The 13,100-nt window shown below is 33.5% G+C and overlaps 3 protein-coding genes across 3 annotated transcripts; all 3 read right to left on the bottom strand.

The window, feature by feature from the left end:
- LOC108335217 (allene oxide synthase 3) lies at window positions 1-3,036 on the bottom strand. The gene is made up of 2 exons (XM_017571182.2): window positions 2,262-3,036; window positions 1-988 (listed from the first exon to the last, which is right to left on the bottom strand). Exons 1-2 carry the CDS (start codon window positions 2,937-2,939, stop codon window positions 137-139), a joined length of 1,530 nt encoding a protein of 509 aa, XP_017426671.1. The 5' UTR covers window positions 2,940-3,036; the 3' UTR covers window positions 1-136.
- Window positions 3,037-6,906: 3,870 nt separating this feature from the next.
- LOC108335346 (30S ribosomal protein S13, chloroplastic) lies at window positions 6,907-7,800 on the bottom strand. The gene is made up of 3 exons (XM_017571347.2): window positions 7,643-7,800; window positions 7,352-7,576; window positions 6,907-7,250 (listed from the first exon to the last, which is right to left on the bottom strand). Exons 1-3 carry the CDS (start codon window positions 7,742-7,744, stop codon window positions 7,089-7,091), a joined length of 489 nt encoding a protein of 162 aa, XP_017426836.1. The 5' UTR covers window positions 7,745-7,800; the 3' UTR covers window positions 6,907-7,088.
- A 1,146-nt stretch (window positions 7,801-8,946) lies between these two features.
- Window positions 8,947-13,100, bottom strand: LOC108335447 (fluoride export protein 1-like). The gene is made up of 6 exons (XM_017571468.2): window positions 12,174-13,100; window positions 11,956-12,033; window positions 11,473-11,571; window positions 10,739-10,931; window positions 10,132-10,556; window positions 8,947-9,260 (listed from the first exon to the last, which is right to left on the bottom strand). Exons 1-6 carry the CDS (start codon window positions 12,468-12,470, stop codon window positions 9,045-9,047), a joined length of 1,308 nt encoding a protein of 435 aa, XP_017426957.1. The 5' UTR covers window positions 12,471-13,100; the 3' UTR covers window positions 8,947-9,044.

Here is a 13,100-nt window from a genome sequence, read left to right as displayed (position 1 = left end):
TTTAACCATAATAAAATACTTAAATAATTCGTGTTTATTGAACCAAACACCAAATATTATTTTTGAACACCAAATAGACATTGTTTTGAAATGAAGATAAGCCAGTTGTGAAGAAAAAACACCAAATAAATAAGAGTCAGAATAAGGTAGAAGCCTTGGTGATGGACTTAATGGTAATACTAGGACCAAACCCAGATTGCTTAAACTCAAACTGAAACGTGTCGTATCGTAAGAAGAGGTCCACCAGAAGCAATCTGCACAGCAGCACCACCAGATTCTTCCCAGGACACTGCTTATTACTGACCGAAGCCTCCTCTGTCTCCTTCCCATTTGACCACAGCACGTGTTTCAGCATCTTCTCCCCTTCGCCCACAAACCTACGCGCCACGAAAACCTCCGCATCCTCGAAGATCCTAGGATCCTTCGTTGCAAACGGCTGGTATCCGAACAGCATCTCCCCCTTCTTCACCTCGAACGATGCGTCGTGGCTACGCACCACCATGTCCTCCCTCGCGCGCCCGTACTGGTAAGGCACCACGGGTTCGATCCGCATCACCTCGTACACAACGGATTTCACCAACGGCATCTTCTCCAGCGCGTTTAACGTGACTCCTCCTTCGGCGCTCACCACGCGCCGAACTTCACTCGCGAGGTCCGCGTGGAGTTTGTCGCCGGCGAGGCCCACCCACTTCAGGAGCACGGGGAACTGGTTCTTGAGCCCGCCGTAGGCGTTGAAGCCGGCGGTGAAAACCACGTTGTGGCAGGCCTCGTTCCGGTCCAGGCCCAGCTTCTCGGCCTCATTGAGGAGCGTGGTCGCGTGCGATCTGAAGGCTTCGTAGAGAGTGTTGTAGCCGGACTTTGTGAGACACGCGGGGAAGGGGAGCGTGCGGATGAGGATGTCTTCGACGTAGTTGAAGATTTTTGGGAGACCGAGCGTCGCAAGTGGGGCCAGTTGAAACAGAAGCCACGTGTCCACCAGCTTCGGTCCCTGAAAGCAGAATAGCATGGTGTTTAAATTTTGTGGGTATACGGATCGACCCGTTTTAAGTGTGCATTCTGATAAACCTGCACCGGTTTTGTTTTGTATGAATGAGTCAAACATTATGCACTATGAATAGAAATTGACAAGAATAAAGGCTTATCTTCTCATAAAATTTTCTTTAAACAGCTGTTTAGAAAAAAATATAAAAAAGTCTGTAAGTCAAAGAACTTGTATATATACGTGTGTATATATATATATATATATATATATATATATATATATATATATGTATGTATTATATGTATTGGATCATTGCTCTTGTAAAATGTTTATATAGTTGATGAACCATGCCTGAAACGACAAGAAAAATAACAATTTTAATGGCTACTTGAGTTACTTTAACTCTAAAATTCGAATTACAATACCAATTTCCCTATGGATTTGGACCCTGCACCCTCAATCTTTTATTAGCCAAAATACAGCATGATCTGCGTGTTGGCGTTTTATAATATGAAATTAAAATTTAATCTTTGTAACGAATATATTATTTTACATCAATGTATATCTTAATTTTAAAGTTAATATATTTTTATGTTATCGTTTACAACATTGATATATTATATAAAATATTTAAACTTAAGGTCAAAGGAAATTGAAGTGATGCATTATACTGGAGAACAAATCAAAGGTGGGAGAAGAGGGAATTTAGAAGTTAGGTCAGGCAAAATTCATGGTTGATACTTATTTGGAAATGGATATAACAAAATAAAATAAATAAATTATTTTTTTATAAATTAAAGAGTATGCTTCAGAAAGTAAGATATCTACATAAAATACTCATTTTATCTATATTACTATATAAGGGAATTCATCGAAACAACCACATAATTTTTTATAATAACTTTTTATCATTTTTAACTTAACTATTTTATTTTTTGTTTTAAATTAAAAACAAGTTTATCATTTAATAAAATACACAATGAAACAACCTTTAGGAAAAAATAATGGCATACTATATATTACTTTTTAAACACTTTTTATAAAAAATATTCTTTAACACATCTAAATTTTTTACATTGATCCATCTTATACTATTCTTCTCTATTTTTATGAACATTTTATTTACCATGTTTATCTTGTTGATTTTGTGATCTACCAAGAAATTATCTTTACATAATTATAACATAAAAAAATTAATAGAAACACTAGTTTTATGAAGTTTTTTTATATAAACACTTACTTTTGTGATAGTTATGGATTGTGTGGGAGATACACTGACCTTGGAAGCGAGGTTGGTTTGGGAAGGGTCTTTGTCATCGCAGAACAGCCTGAACATGAAGTTGAAGGAAGCTTGGCTAAACACGTCGTTGAAACCTGCTTCCGTGTTCTTACACAGCTGATCTTCGATCTCTGCAAAGGATTCACGGAGACAGTTTCGAAAAAGTGGGAGAAAGGAGTCTTTTCGTCGGGCGAGAGCTCGGAGGAAGAAGTCCTTGATGAGTTTGTGGTTGGGCTCCGCCGTGTCGAGGTAGGCACAGACGCGGAAGCCGCCGGTGAACTTGGTGGAGGGCATGAAAGTGCCGTCGAGGACGTTGAACTTCTCGACTTTATTGTTATCGAACAGTACAGGAAAGGAGGCCCCGTCCAGCAGCGCAATGACACGAGGATCGGAGGAGATGAAGGGTCCCGGCGGCATGTTGGTGCGGATGACGGTGGAGTTGTGGCGGCTGATTCTGGAAGCGAAGAACTTGTCGCGGCCCTCGTGGTAGAAGTAGTTGTGGCGGTCGATTATGGGTCCGAAGAATGGGAGGCCGTAGCTTCCAGGGATTTGTCTCAGCGGAAGGTGGTCGGAATCGGAGGAAGAAGACATGGTTGAAGAGAGAATGAGAGAGAGCAAGGAAGATTTTTTCGGTGTGGGAGTGAAGTAGTGTGTTTTGTTTCTTATAAGAGGGACCATGGGAGATGTTAGGTCGTGTGTGCTTGTGCAGACGAAAATGATTGCTATAATACATTGTTATAGGAGTTTGATGAAACCATTATCCCTAAAATATTGATTGAGAGAGAGAAGGAAAAATAAGTATGTGTTTATCATTTTTCATGTTTTTTTTTTTTTTTTTGCGTTTATAGTACAAGATCTATGAAGATGATGCACCGAATCTTTTTTCCTATTATTTATATTGACTGTGTTCGCCACGAGGACACAAAGAAGGGGTGAAGATTAAGAAAGAAAGGACAAAAAAATAGGATGTGGAGTGGTAAACAAGTTCACGCGGGTCATTCTGGTCTCCCTGTACTTGGGATGATGTGGATAGGAAATTTAAGTATAACCTAATTTGTGTTTTTGCATGTTATAATTATTGTAAAAAAGTTTATGCCAAAATTAGTTGTTATAATTTTGTAAATAATAGAAGAACTTTTTTTTATTAGTTCAAACATGTAATAGGCAAGAAGTATCCGTTTTAGGTTATGTAATAATGACTATTTGGTGATAAACTAATTTGTCATATTTTTTATTAGGACTATAATAAATAACTTAAAACTAGAGAAAAACAATTTAAAAGATGTATAAAATATAAGAATTTTGGAGTGTTTTAACCATTTACACTAAGTTAAAAAACACAAGACAAAAGTAGCAGAAAAATTGGATAAAAAACGTGGATATTACATAAGCAAATGAGTCTAAATCAAATTTCAGAGAGATGGTATACAGACAAACAAACAAAGAAATGATTAACAAATTCCTAAGCCATGATTTGACTTGCAAAGTTATTCATAAAAACATGTTCCTTTCATCTTTCTTTGTCAAACTTTCTTCTTTCTTTTACCACCAATCACTAATTGTCAAATTTGTATACGGGAAAACATTTCTAGGCTATACAACCTGAGACTAGAAAAACATTACATAACTAAGATTTAAACTATTTCTCTTTCAGGATACAAAGGTCAAGATTTCTATCACTTTATAGCTTAAATTTATTAAGATAAAATCGATTAAGTAAATCTTGTTTTTTTAAAGTTTGATGAAGATTTGAAATAAAATAGTGTATAATAATTTAAGAGAAAAGATAAAAAGTGATTAAGTGTTCTATACATAATATATCATAAATATAATATATCATAAATATAATATATTTTAAAACCGTCATGATACATGTAACTGGCCTTAAACTTAATATATCCTAAATGACTTTATGTTACTCAAAACAGACATCACTAAGCAATAATATATATATCATACCTAAACGTTTATGATCATTTAATGTATGTACATTCTAATACTCTTTTGTGTCATGCCTAACCACTTATGATCATTTAATGCTTTAATGTATATATATTCTAGTACTCTTTTATATGTTGTGTTTTCTTTTTTGTGCAAATTATCAACTTTATTAAAAAGAGAAAAATATATTCAAGACATAAAGATATTCAAGAAATGTTTCATATATGCTTTTTGTTTGTATCATTCTTGTACAAAATAGTTTCTCTCTCTAAACTCTTTCTCTTGAGACTTATGTTTGAAAATTTTATTTATAAGTTTTGAGAATATTACGAAGAAACAACGAATACCACGCACCATCCAATTTCTCCAATTTTTGTTTTTCAATATCTTTACAGCTTAAAAAAACTTATAAATTCATTTGAAAATTGCCACGCCAAATTTGTCAAAATTGAGAAAAAAAATATGTTAAAATATTATTTTCCTTATTATAAATACCATAATCTTCAATTAGATAAGAATAAGTTGATAAAACAGTTATACTTAAATATGTATTTTAACCGTTAAACTCAACTTATTAATTATAATCAATTCTTCTCATTTCTCATAATGATCTATATATAAATTTTTAAAAAATAGTTTTGACTCATAATTTATTTTCTTTTAATCTAATGGCTCTACTTAATAAAACTGTTTTTTAAAAAAATAAAAGAGAAAGATGAAAAATTTTTCATAAGAAAAGAAAAAAGAATAACACCAATTAAATGGTCAAGATTAAAAAAGACAAACCTTTTAATAGTAGCTATACAAACATTTCTCACAATAAAATAAGTTATAGATTAATACTAAAAGGTAATCATAATACATAATTAAAGAGAATCCAAGAGATCCATCTCTATATTCATTAGCTTTGTACTTTACATCACATTACAAGTACTCCACGTAGTAATTTATTGAGGTAAACACTGGGCCATTTCCAAGTTTCCTATTAAAACATGCTAGAATTGCTTGATGCTGCTCTCTAGAAACTATCGAATTGAAATGACATTGCATATAACTTACTAAATTTTCTTGTTATATGCACGTGTTGCCCTTTTTTGATGACAATAAAATGTTGTAAATTTGAATAAATGAAATATGTAGAAATGGAATAGATCTTCAACTAAAGTCTTTAAATGGAATAGATAAATCCAGATACCGGATTGGTACAAATACAGGAATAAGATCGAGGCAGCGTGTACCTCCCTATATTTTTTCTTCTACCCTTATATAAGAGTTCGCCAATTTTAAGTTATACAATCAAAAAATAAAAAATCGGTAAATAATTTCTGAAATATCCCAATCAAAAACAATTTTTTTTTGTAAAAAAAAAAAACTTCAATGTTGTAGCAGAAATTAAAAAAGACTTCCAGATTCTACAATTTGAAAACTAAATACCAAATTATGTAATCCGAAAACTATTTTTCTCTTTAACATTGTCTAACTTTCGGAAGACATGTTTAACTTCCAAATTACACAATCCAGATAGGACAATATAGGGTGGAAGAAAAAACATAAGGAGGCGCAAAAAGAAACTGCCTAACATCAATCATGATCTGATTCAGTTCATTTCATTAGTGTTGTCAGTCGCATGTACTAAAAATAACTAGTTAAACTTAGAATAAGTGATACATCATGATATTATTGTGCTCTCTATATAAAGTGAAGATTACTTTTTTAGTTAGTGAGATCACCAGCTCGTGTCAACGACTAAAATTCATTTTAATAATAATTCAAAAGGAGAATAAACAGCAAGTTTATGATTGGTTAATAAGTACAAAGCACCTAATTTTTATATTACTTGGAGGTTCAACATGAAAACAATTAAACAAAACATATTCAAATTCAATTATGCTAACAGGTATAAAATAAAAACTGCACTGATATAGGACATCTATGCAGGATTGGTAAAAATCTGAGATAAAAAAGTGGATTAACAGAAAAGGTGGCAATTGGAGAAAATTTACATAAAATAGAGCTGATATCAGAGAACATTCCAATAGGCAGTGGTACAATTGAAAAAAAAAACATTTCAAACAAATTTCATGAAATTTGCCAAACTTGAAGAAACTATATTCAAACATTTTCTTCAGTTTTCCTCACCAAAAACGATCCTATGATCAAGCATATCTATCATTACATTTAAACAACACCAATTGAATAACCAAATATTAAGGGGCTAGGAACAAAGTAGTAAGATAAACCGAACTCTAACTAGGCTCAGACTGAAGCATTTTTCATGACATTTGCTAAGCTTCAAGACACTACACTCGAACATTTTGTATTACTCTATCAAACCAATAATCACTCAAAACATCCTACGGATCCATCAAACCCAACACCACCTACGATCTGTTCCGAGAAAATTATCCTAAGCATTCACACAGGAAGAAACAAATAAGTTTCTCTATGACTTAAAATTAACTTATCCATGAAAAAATGTCTAGAAACTCTTTTATGTCTTCTGTTATTTTAACTTATTTATAAGTCAATGTTAATTTATAAAAAAAAAGTTATTTTCTATTTTTCCTTCTTATTTTCTTCTACTAAAAGTGTTTATAAATGTTACAAAAAATTGTGTATATAACGAAATTTATTCAAAGAAACCCTTATTTGTAATATCTCTAATCTATGATTGTACATGTAAGTCTGTCTGGCCAGAACTAGATTTTCAACCTGCTCAAGCAGTGCAGAGTGATTCGTGGGATATATTGCCAAGAAACACTAGTTGAACTTCCAAATCCAATAAATTACACGTGACTTAAACAAAACAATCGAATTGCAGTGAACATTATTTTTTTTTTCTTACAAGATTAACAGTAAAAACACAACACAGAAAACAAAAAGTGTTTACTTTTTCTTTTTACCGGCAATGGCAACCTTCTTACCCTTCAAGGTCCTGCAATTGTTCTTGGTTCGCTGGCCTCTGCACGGAAGCCCCTGAATATGCCTTATTCCTCTGTAGCACTGAATGTCCTTCAGTCTCTTTATATTAATCGCGTTGAATCGTCTCTGAGGCCCCCAACGACATCGAAATTCACAGTCAGTTACAATTCACAAAGAAACTCACAGAAAAATTAAAACAAAAATGTAATAACAGTATCTTTACTTACCAAGTCTCCTTCAATCATGTATTTGGAGACTTCGTCCCTGAGAGTGATGAGTTCCTCCTCAGTGAGCTCCTTTGTCATTTTGTTATCCATGCTTATATCACACAGGATCTGTCGCGCTCTGCTCCTTCCAACTCCATGAATGTACTGCAGCGAGTACTCGATTCGCTTGTTGTTCGGAATCTCCACACCGCCAACACGAGCGCACTTGATGGTCAATCCTTGAACCTGCACATACACCTCCAGTTCATGTTTTACTGTGCCAAACACGAAACCCTAATTGTGAATGGTTACCTTTGGAGGACTCAGAATGTTAATGGAGACAGCATTGGAGAAGCGAGAATTGGAGATTATAGCGAGTGAGGATGCCACGGGCATTGCCAGCGTTTGCGCCATCTTCAGTTCTTTTTTCTCTGCAAATTATGCACCATAGCCAAAGCCATAGCCTTATCTATTTCCTCCACAACCAATGCCTTCATTTCTAATCCCGTCTCAGCCCAATTAGCAAGTCTTACAAATGGGCTTCTTTATATCTCCAGGCCCGTATATTTTTAACATAAGCTACTGCACTTCCACAATTATTAACTGCACCCTTTCACAACTTGCATTTATCAAAATATAATACTTATAAAATTCATTATTTATTTATTTCTTGTGAAAATGTATATGTTTCCTACAAAATTTTTGTGAAAATGGATATCAATATTCAAAAGTTGTGAAAAATATCCACGAAAAATTTATGACGTTTTCTACAAAAATAAAAATTCGTGGAAAATTACCCACAATATGTTGAAATCTTTTCCACGAAATTTGTTTGTCAAAAATTGCTCACAGAAATTAAAAATCCGTGAAATTTTTTTCGTAAGAGCATATTATCCACAAATTTCATTTCGTAAAAAATTCGTAGAAATAACATTATCCAAGAATTTTGAATGGTTCTCACGAACTTTAATTAATGAAAATTTTGATTTTCTTATAGTTAATTTTTATGCCAGTAATTAATTTTTCGAACCCATTGTATCTTTATTATGTGCACACAAATTGCATCACATGATTCCATTTTATGTTTTGTTGAATAAAATTGATTTTAAGAAAAAACTAACATTGTTCATCTATAAAAAAAAAGGAAGGTTATTTTATGTATATGAAATTTTAGCACCATTTGTCTTTTCTAGCTCTTCTCAATTAAATCATGTTCACGTTTTCTGTCAAATAATTTCTAGCTCATCTCATTCTTAGTTTACAATTAAAAAAAATAGACACTTGATATTTATTAGTAACAAGTTGCTTCTTATTTATCTAGAGTATAAGTGAATACAAACTTCACCTTGTAAAAACCTTATAATTTTTACGCTTTATGTATATATATATATATTTTAGCATGAAAAATATAAGTAAGTATAACTTTTATCTTACAAACCGATTTTGTAGAATTAAGTTAAGTTTAAAGTTCACTTCTTAACACGTATTAAAGCAAATTGGGACACAAAAATAACATGGTTCATAATACAATTAGAACAACACTAATGAGTTTACACGTACACCAAATAGATTTTGTGAAAACTTTGGTTGCTTAAAACCTCTCTGTAGAGTATTAAATGTCTTACTCTTGTTTAACTCAATTGTTATATATAAAAAGGGTTGTAATGATACTTTGATTTGGAATACATGAAGTCAGAAACTATATGCATTAATGTCAAACCCCCTTTGTCCAAACTGGGATACAATATACCAAAATTCCAATAACAAATGAGATACATATTGTAATTAAGGCATATGCATAAGCTCTCCAAGGATAGTCACTTTCTCTCATTGCATTAAACTCAGCAGCAAAAGTAGAGACAGTACTCAAACACCCCAACAGACCAAATTGAGTTCCTGATACAACAGTATCACAGTCCCTGGTGTGCACCTGCATAAGAGAAATAAATATTGCTTTGGACAAACAAAATCATAATGCATATCCTCTTGGTTTTAATAGATATTGGCATATAACGCCATATTATAAAAATGAAAAAGAAAAAAGCCATTTAGACCAAAGGAGCAGCAATCCAACGTAATTTTGATATCTTCCTGGAGCTCGATGATAACAAGCATTTTTCAATTCATTTCCACAAATATCATGAGCTCTATTTTTTGTAGATGTTCTAAAAACTAAAAAGATTTCTTTTTTTTTAAAAAAAAACATCTCCTTTAAAATTCTCTTAATAGTTTATATTCTCCTGTTTTTAAGAAAAAATGTATTACTGTTCTCTCCTTATATTTGTTGAGAGAAGTATTGTAATTTCTTTCACTTAATAAAATTTCATTCTTCTTTATTATTGATGTTATTATTTTCTCATCTCATTTTAGCTAATATCCTATCAATGAGTTACTTAATAAGTAAGACAGAAAATCAATATGTCATTGTCCATGTAGAATTGTAGGAGTCCAATCTCAAATCTAATAAGACATTTACTACTTTTCTTATTAAAACGCGTTGAAAGAAATGTAGAATTATAGAAAGAAAACTAATTTCCCAGTAGAGGTATGTCTAGCTCTCAAATCTAACAAGAAACACATTAGTATTGATTAACATTAATTGAAAACTATAAAATTAAGAAGTTTTATTAAATTAGACGCAAAAGACAGAAATTTGGAACTTCTAATAAATTTCAACCAATGGTAGAGATTGTGTTGAAAAGAGTGCAACATTTCTCATCTAAAATTAGCTCAGACATTAGCAAATGCAGTAAATATGACTGGTGGCATTGGAAGATGAATAAAATAACAAAGAAACTTACCGCTTTCTTCACAGTAGCAAGTGCAGCCATAACAAAAGCAGCAGATACATTGGCAATTAGAGTCCCAAATGGAACCCATTTGAGCAACCCTGCTTTTCCTAAGCCACGACCATTGAGCCGTGCTAAGAACCATCTAATCCACACACCTATTGGTCCAACCATGCAAGCAAACCACAACTCAGCTGCATTGCCACCATGCCTGAACTCAGCCTTTACTAATACCCCACAGACACCCCATAACATGATTAAGATCACCAAAAACATCATCATAATAGTCAGCTGACGGCTATTGCTGTCTACTTTGGTGCTGATATTAGAGCCATCACTTCTAGCTCCACAACTCATACTCAGCTTGCTAAGAAGCCACCTGAAACCCTTAGCAGTTTCAATCCCAAATATGATGGAAAAGGCAACAAGAAATAGACCTGAAAATTTCCAGTAGTAAGACCAATTCAATTTTTCAATGAGCCAAGTTGATGGATGAAAAAGAAACCTACCTACTTTAGATGGTCATGAATGTATGTTCCATACAATGTTTATAATTTTCCTATGTAAGCCTTGCAATAATTTCTCTTGTAAAGTACTCTTGTTCATCACACTTATTTACCTACTACAAATCCAAGCGAAGCGAAAAGCCAGTGACCAGAAACACTGAGTTCAAGCATTTTTTGATTCCAACCACTGAAGGTCGTAAGGCTCCCTAAGTAACCAGTTGTTATTGCTATGGCTAGATGCTCCGACACATTAGATATGTCTCCTTTGAATACAATACCAAACCATCCCATAAGAAATGAACCTATCTGGAATAAAACGAAAAGAAATTTGCATTACCAAGTTATCTGAATCAGTTTCCTTTTCTCAAGTTTCAGGTACACCTAAATAACGATTTAAATTTTTATTTGATTGATTATATTAAAGGAATACCAAAACGAACTTGCAACTGCATTCCATGAATAAAGGACTTAAGCAAATTTAAAATATCTGAAGTTAACTGTATTACAGGAAGATTTATAAAAAAATGTTGTATATTCTGCAGATCAAAGATTTATAAATGCAAAATGGAAAATCAGCTAATCTTCTGCCATGAGAAAAGGAACAACTACTTGGTGTTCAGAGTCAGATAATTCCTGTTAGGACCAGCCTCTAGCTTTAAAGATGGCCCAAAGTAAGATACTTCTTTTTTGTTAAACATAGAGGATTCTTTTAAACCTGTTATATATTTTAATGCCTGAATTCATGTTCTTGGACAAATAATTCTGCACTGTTGGTATTTGTGAATATGACTTTTAATCTGTATGTAACTGAGACAGAAAAGTTATGAATCTGGAAAAGAGGACGCACCATATTAGAAGGAAGGTCAAGGTAAAGAAGAGTTTTGTTGCTTGTCACATTGCCAACCCCAGGGCCAAACAATTTTTGCAGTAAATATCTTGTCAAGACCTGCATAGTATCATGGCAACTTCTGCGTTACAAAATTCTTGAGGATAACTACTGCATGTGTCCTAACATGAAGTTTGACGATAAAAGGTTATAGCAGTGCTAATTCAGGCTGAAAACATTCCATAGCCTCCAACTTACAAGCAAAATAAGTATGAATAAAGAAAGCAGCACATATAAGTTACACACTCTGCATGGACAGTACTGAAGGAAAATATTACACACCAAATACTGTTCAGCAGCTTCCTAGTGAAAAGCAGATAATGCTACACCAAAGTATTTTACATCAACTGGAAAATATTAACACCATAGCAATTCTAATGCAGCAATGATGTCATCATCAGTATATGTGAAAATTCAAGGAAAAATGTTAAGCATATATATTACCCCAAGAATTCCAAAAACAGCTAAATGAACCATACATGAAGCATAGTCCAGCAACTTCGGCAAACCTCTACGAGTTTCCTGAGAGCAAATAACAACGTTAAAACACTAAAGCGGTATGAAATGCCATTCATCAACAGATACGGTAAATTAACATTTAAAAAGAAAACCCAGAAACGAACAACCTCCTACCCCGTATGAAAGTGTTGAATAGAACTCACATGATTTATGGCTTCAGAGTCCACTACGGCACCTGTTGAAAGAGTGGAATTTGGGTGCAATATTTCCTCATCTTCAGTTGAAACAACAACTTCATTTTCTTCTGGCCTGATGTCAAAAGAGGAGCGGATACTACCACTCTCACTGAGTCTGGTGCTTGGAAGAGCTCTATCCCCAATGTCTCCAGCCTCTGAAACCCTCTCAGATTCGTCATCATTATCTGTATGGTGGCTTGTATGACTTGATATGCTCGTTGAACGCCTTCTGATCGATGAACCTGTGCAACTCAGTCTCTCCATGTGTAACAAAAAGAAGGTCCTTCTCACAAACACATGGTCCTCTTCTGCTCGACTACCATCAAAAACTGCATCAGGGCATCCAAACCTTGTTTGTTTTGCTCCCTATTTTTCATCGAATCTAATTGGATAAATAAGTACTTGATGACTAACTGAACAACAATCGGGTACACATTGAGATATGTAACAAAAATTACTCTCTGTTTCAAAACAGAAATACAATACAACCAATCAGATAACACCATTTTCTTGTTTTAATAGTTAAAAAATGAACAATTTCCACACTAACATAAAGAAAACGAAACAAACACGTTGTAGTCAATTTAATTCAGGATGACGCAAACATGTTATCTACCCACATGATGGTTTATGATTACAAGGATGTAAACATATTAAAGGTATCAAGGCTTTAAAAATTCACTTCATGGTTGCAATTTAACCGCAACATTAAGGTTTTAAGAACTTTGCAGCCAAAATTGGATCGTGTTGCAACTTTAATACTAAAGATTTACAAAAAAGTTGTGACTACAATTGAATTGTAATCAAGGAAACTTCAAAAGTCAGGATATTAGAAGTGTCACTGGAATTATGCATGGGGCAGGGCTACATTTGAAGTTAGCGTTGAGCATACGC

Source organism: Vigna angularis, chromosome 10, assembly GCF_016808095.1.
Source record: "Vigna angularis cultivar LongXiaoDou No.4 chromosome 10, ASM1680809v1, whole genome shotgun sequence".
Classification (NCBI taxonomy): Eukaryota; Viridiplantae; Streptophyta; class Magnoliopsida; order Fabales; family Fabaceae; genus Vigna; species Vigna angularis.
Note: the sequence above shows the minus strand (reverse complement) of the source record. Positions and strands in the feature narration are given on the sequence as shown.

What these genes read in the sequence shown, in the direction of transcription:
- LOC108335217 (XM_017571182.2), bottom strand. Translation starts at nt 2,939, where the DNA reads ATGGTCCCTCTTATAAGAAACAAAACACACTACTTCACTCCCACACCG. An exon ending in AAACCAACCTCGCTTCCAAG is followed by an intron (nt 989 to 2,261) that starts GTCAGTGTATCT and finishes TTCTGCTTTCAG; the next exon opens with GGACCGAAGCTGGTGGACAC.
- LOC108335346 (XM_017571347.2), bottom strand. Translation starts at nt 7,744, where the DNA reads ATGGCGCAAACGCTGGCAATGCCCGTGGCATCCTCACTCGCTATAATC. An exon ending in ACATTCTGAGTCCTCCAAAG is followed by an intron (nt 7,577 to 7,642) that starts GTAACCATTCAC and finishes GTGTATGTGCAG; the next exon opens with GTTCAAGGATTGACCATCAA. An exon ending in ACATGATTGAAGGAGACTTG is followed by an intron (nt 7,251 to 7,351) that starts GTAAGTAAAGAT and finishes TGGGGGCCTCAG; the next exon opens with AGACGATTCAACGCGATTAA.
- LOC108335447 (XM_017571468.2), bottom strand. Translation starts at nt 12,470, where the DNA reads ATGGAGAGACTGAGTTGCACAGGTTCATCGATCAGAAGGCGTTCAACG. An exon ending in ACTCTGAAGCCATAAATCAT is followed by an intron (nt 12,034 to 12,173) that starts GTGAGTTCTATT and finishes ATTTGCTCTCAG; the next exon opens with GAAACTCGTAGAGGTTTGCC. An exon ending in CTGTTTTTGGAATTCTTGGG is followed by an intron (nt 11,572 to 11,955) that starts GTAATATATATG and finishes GATACTATGCAG; the next exon opens with GTCTTGACAAGATATTTACT.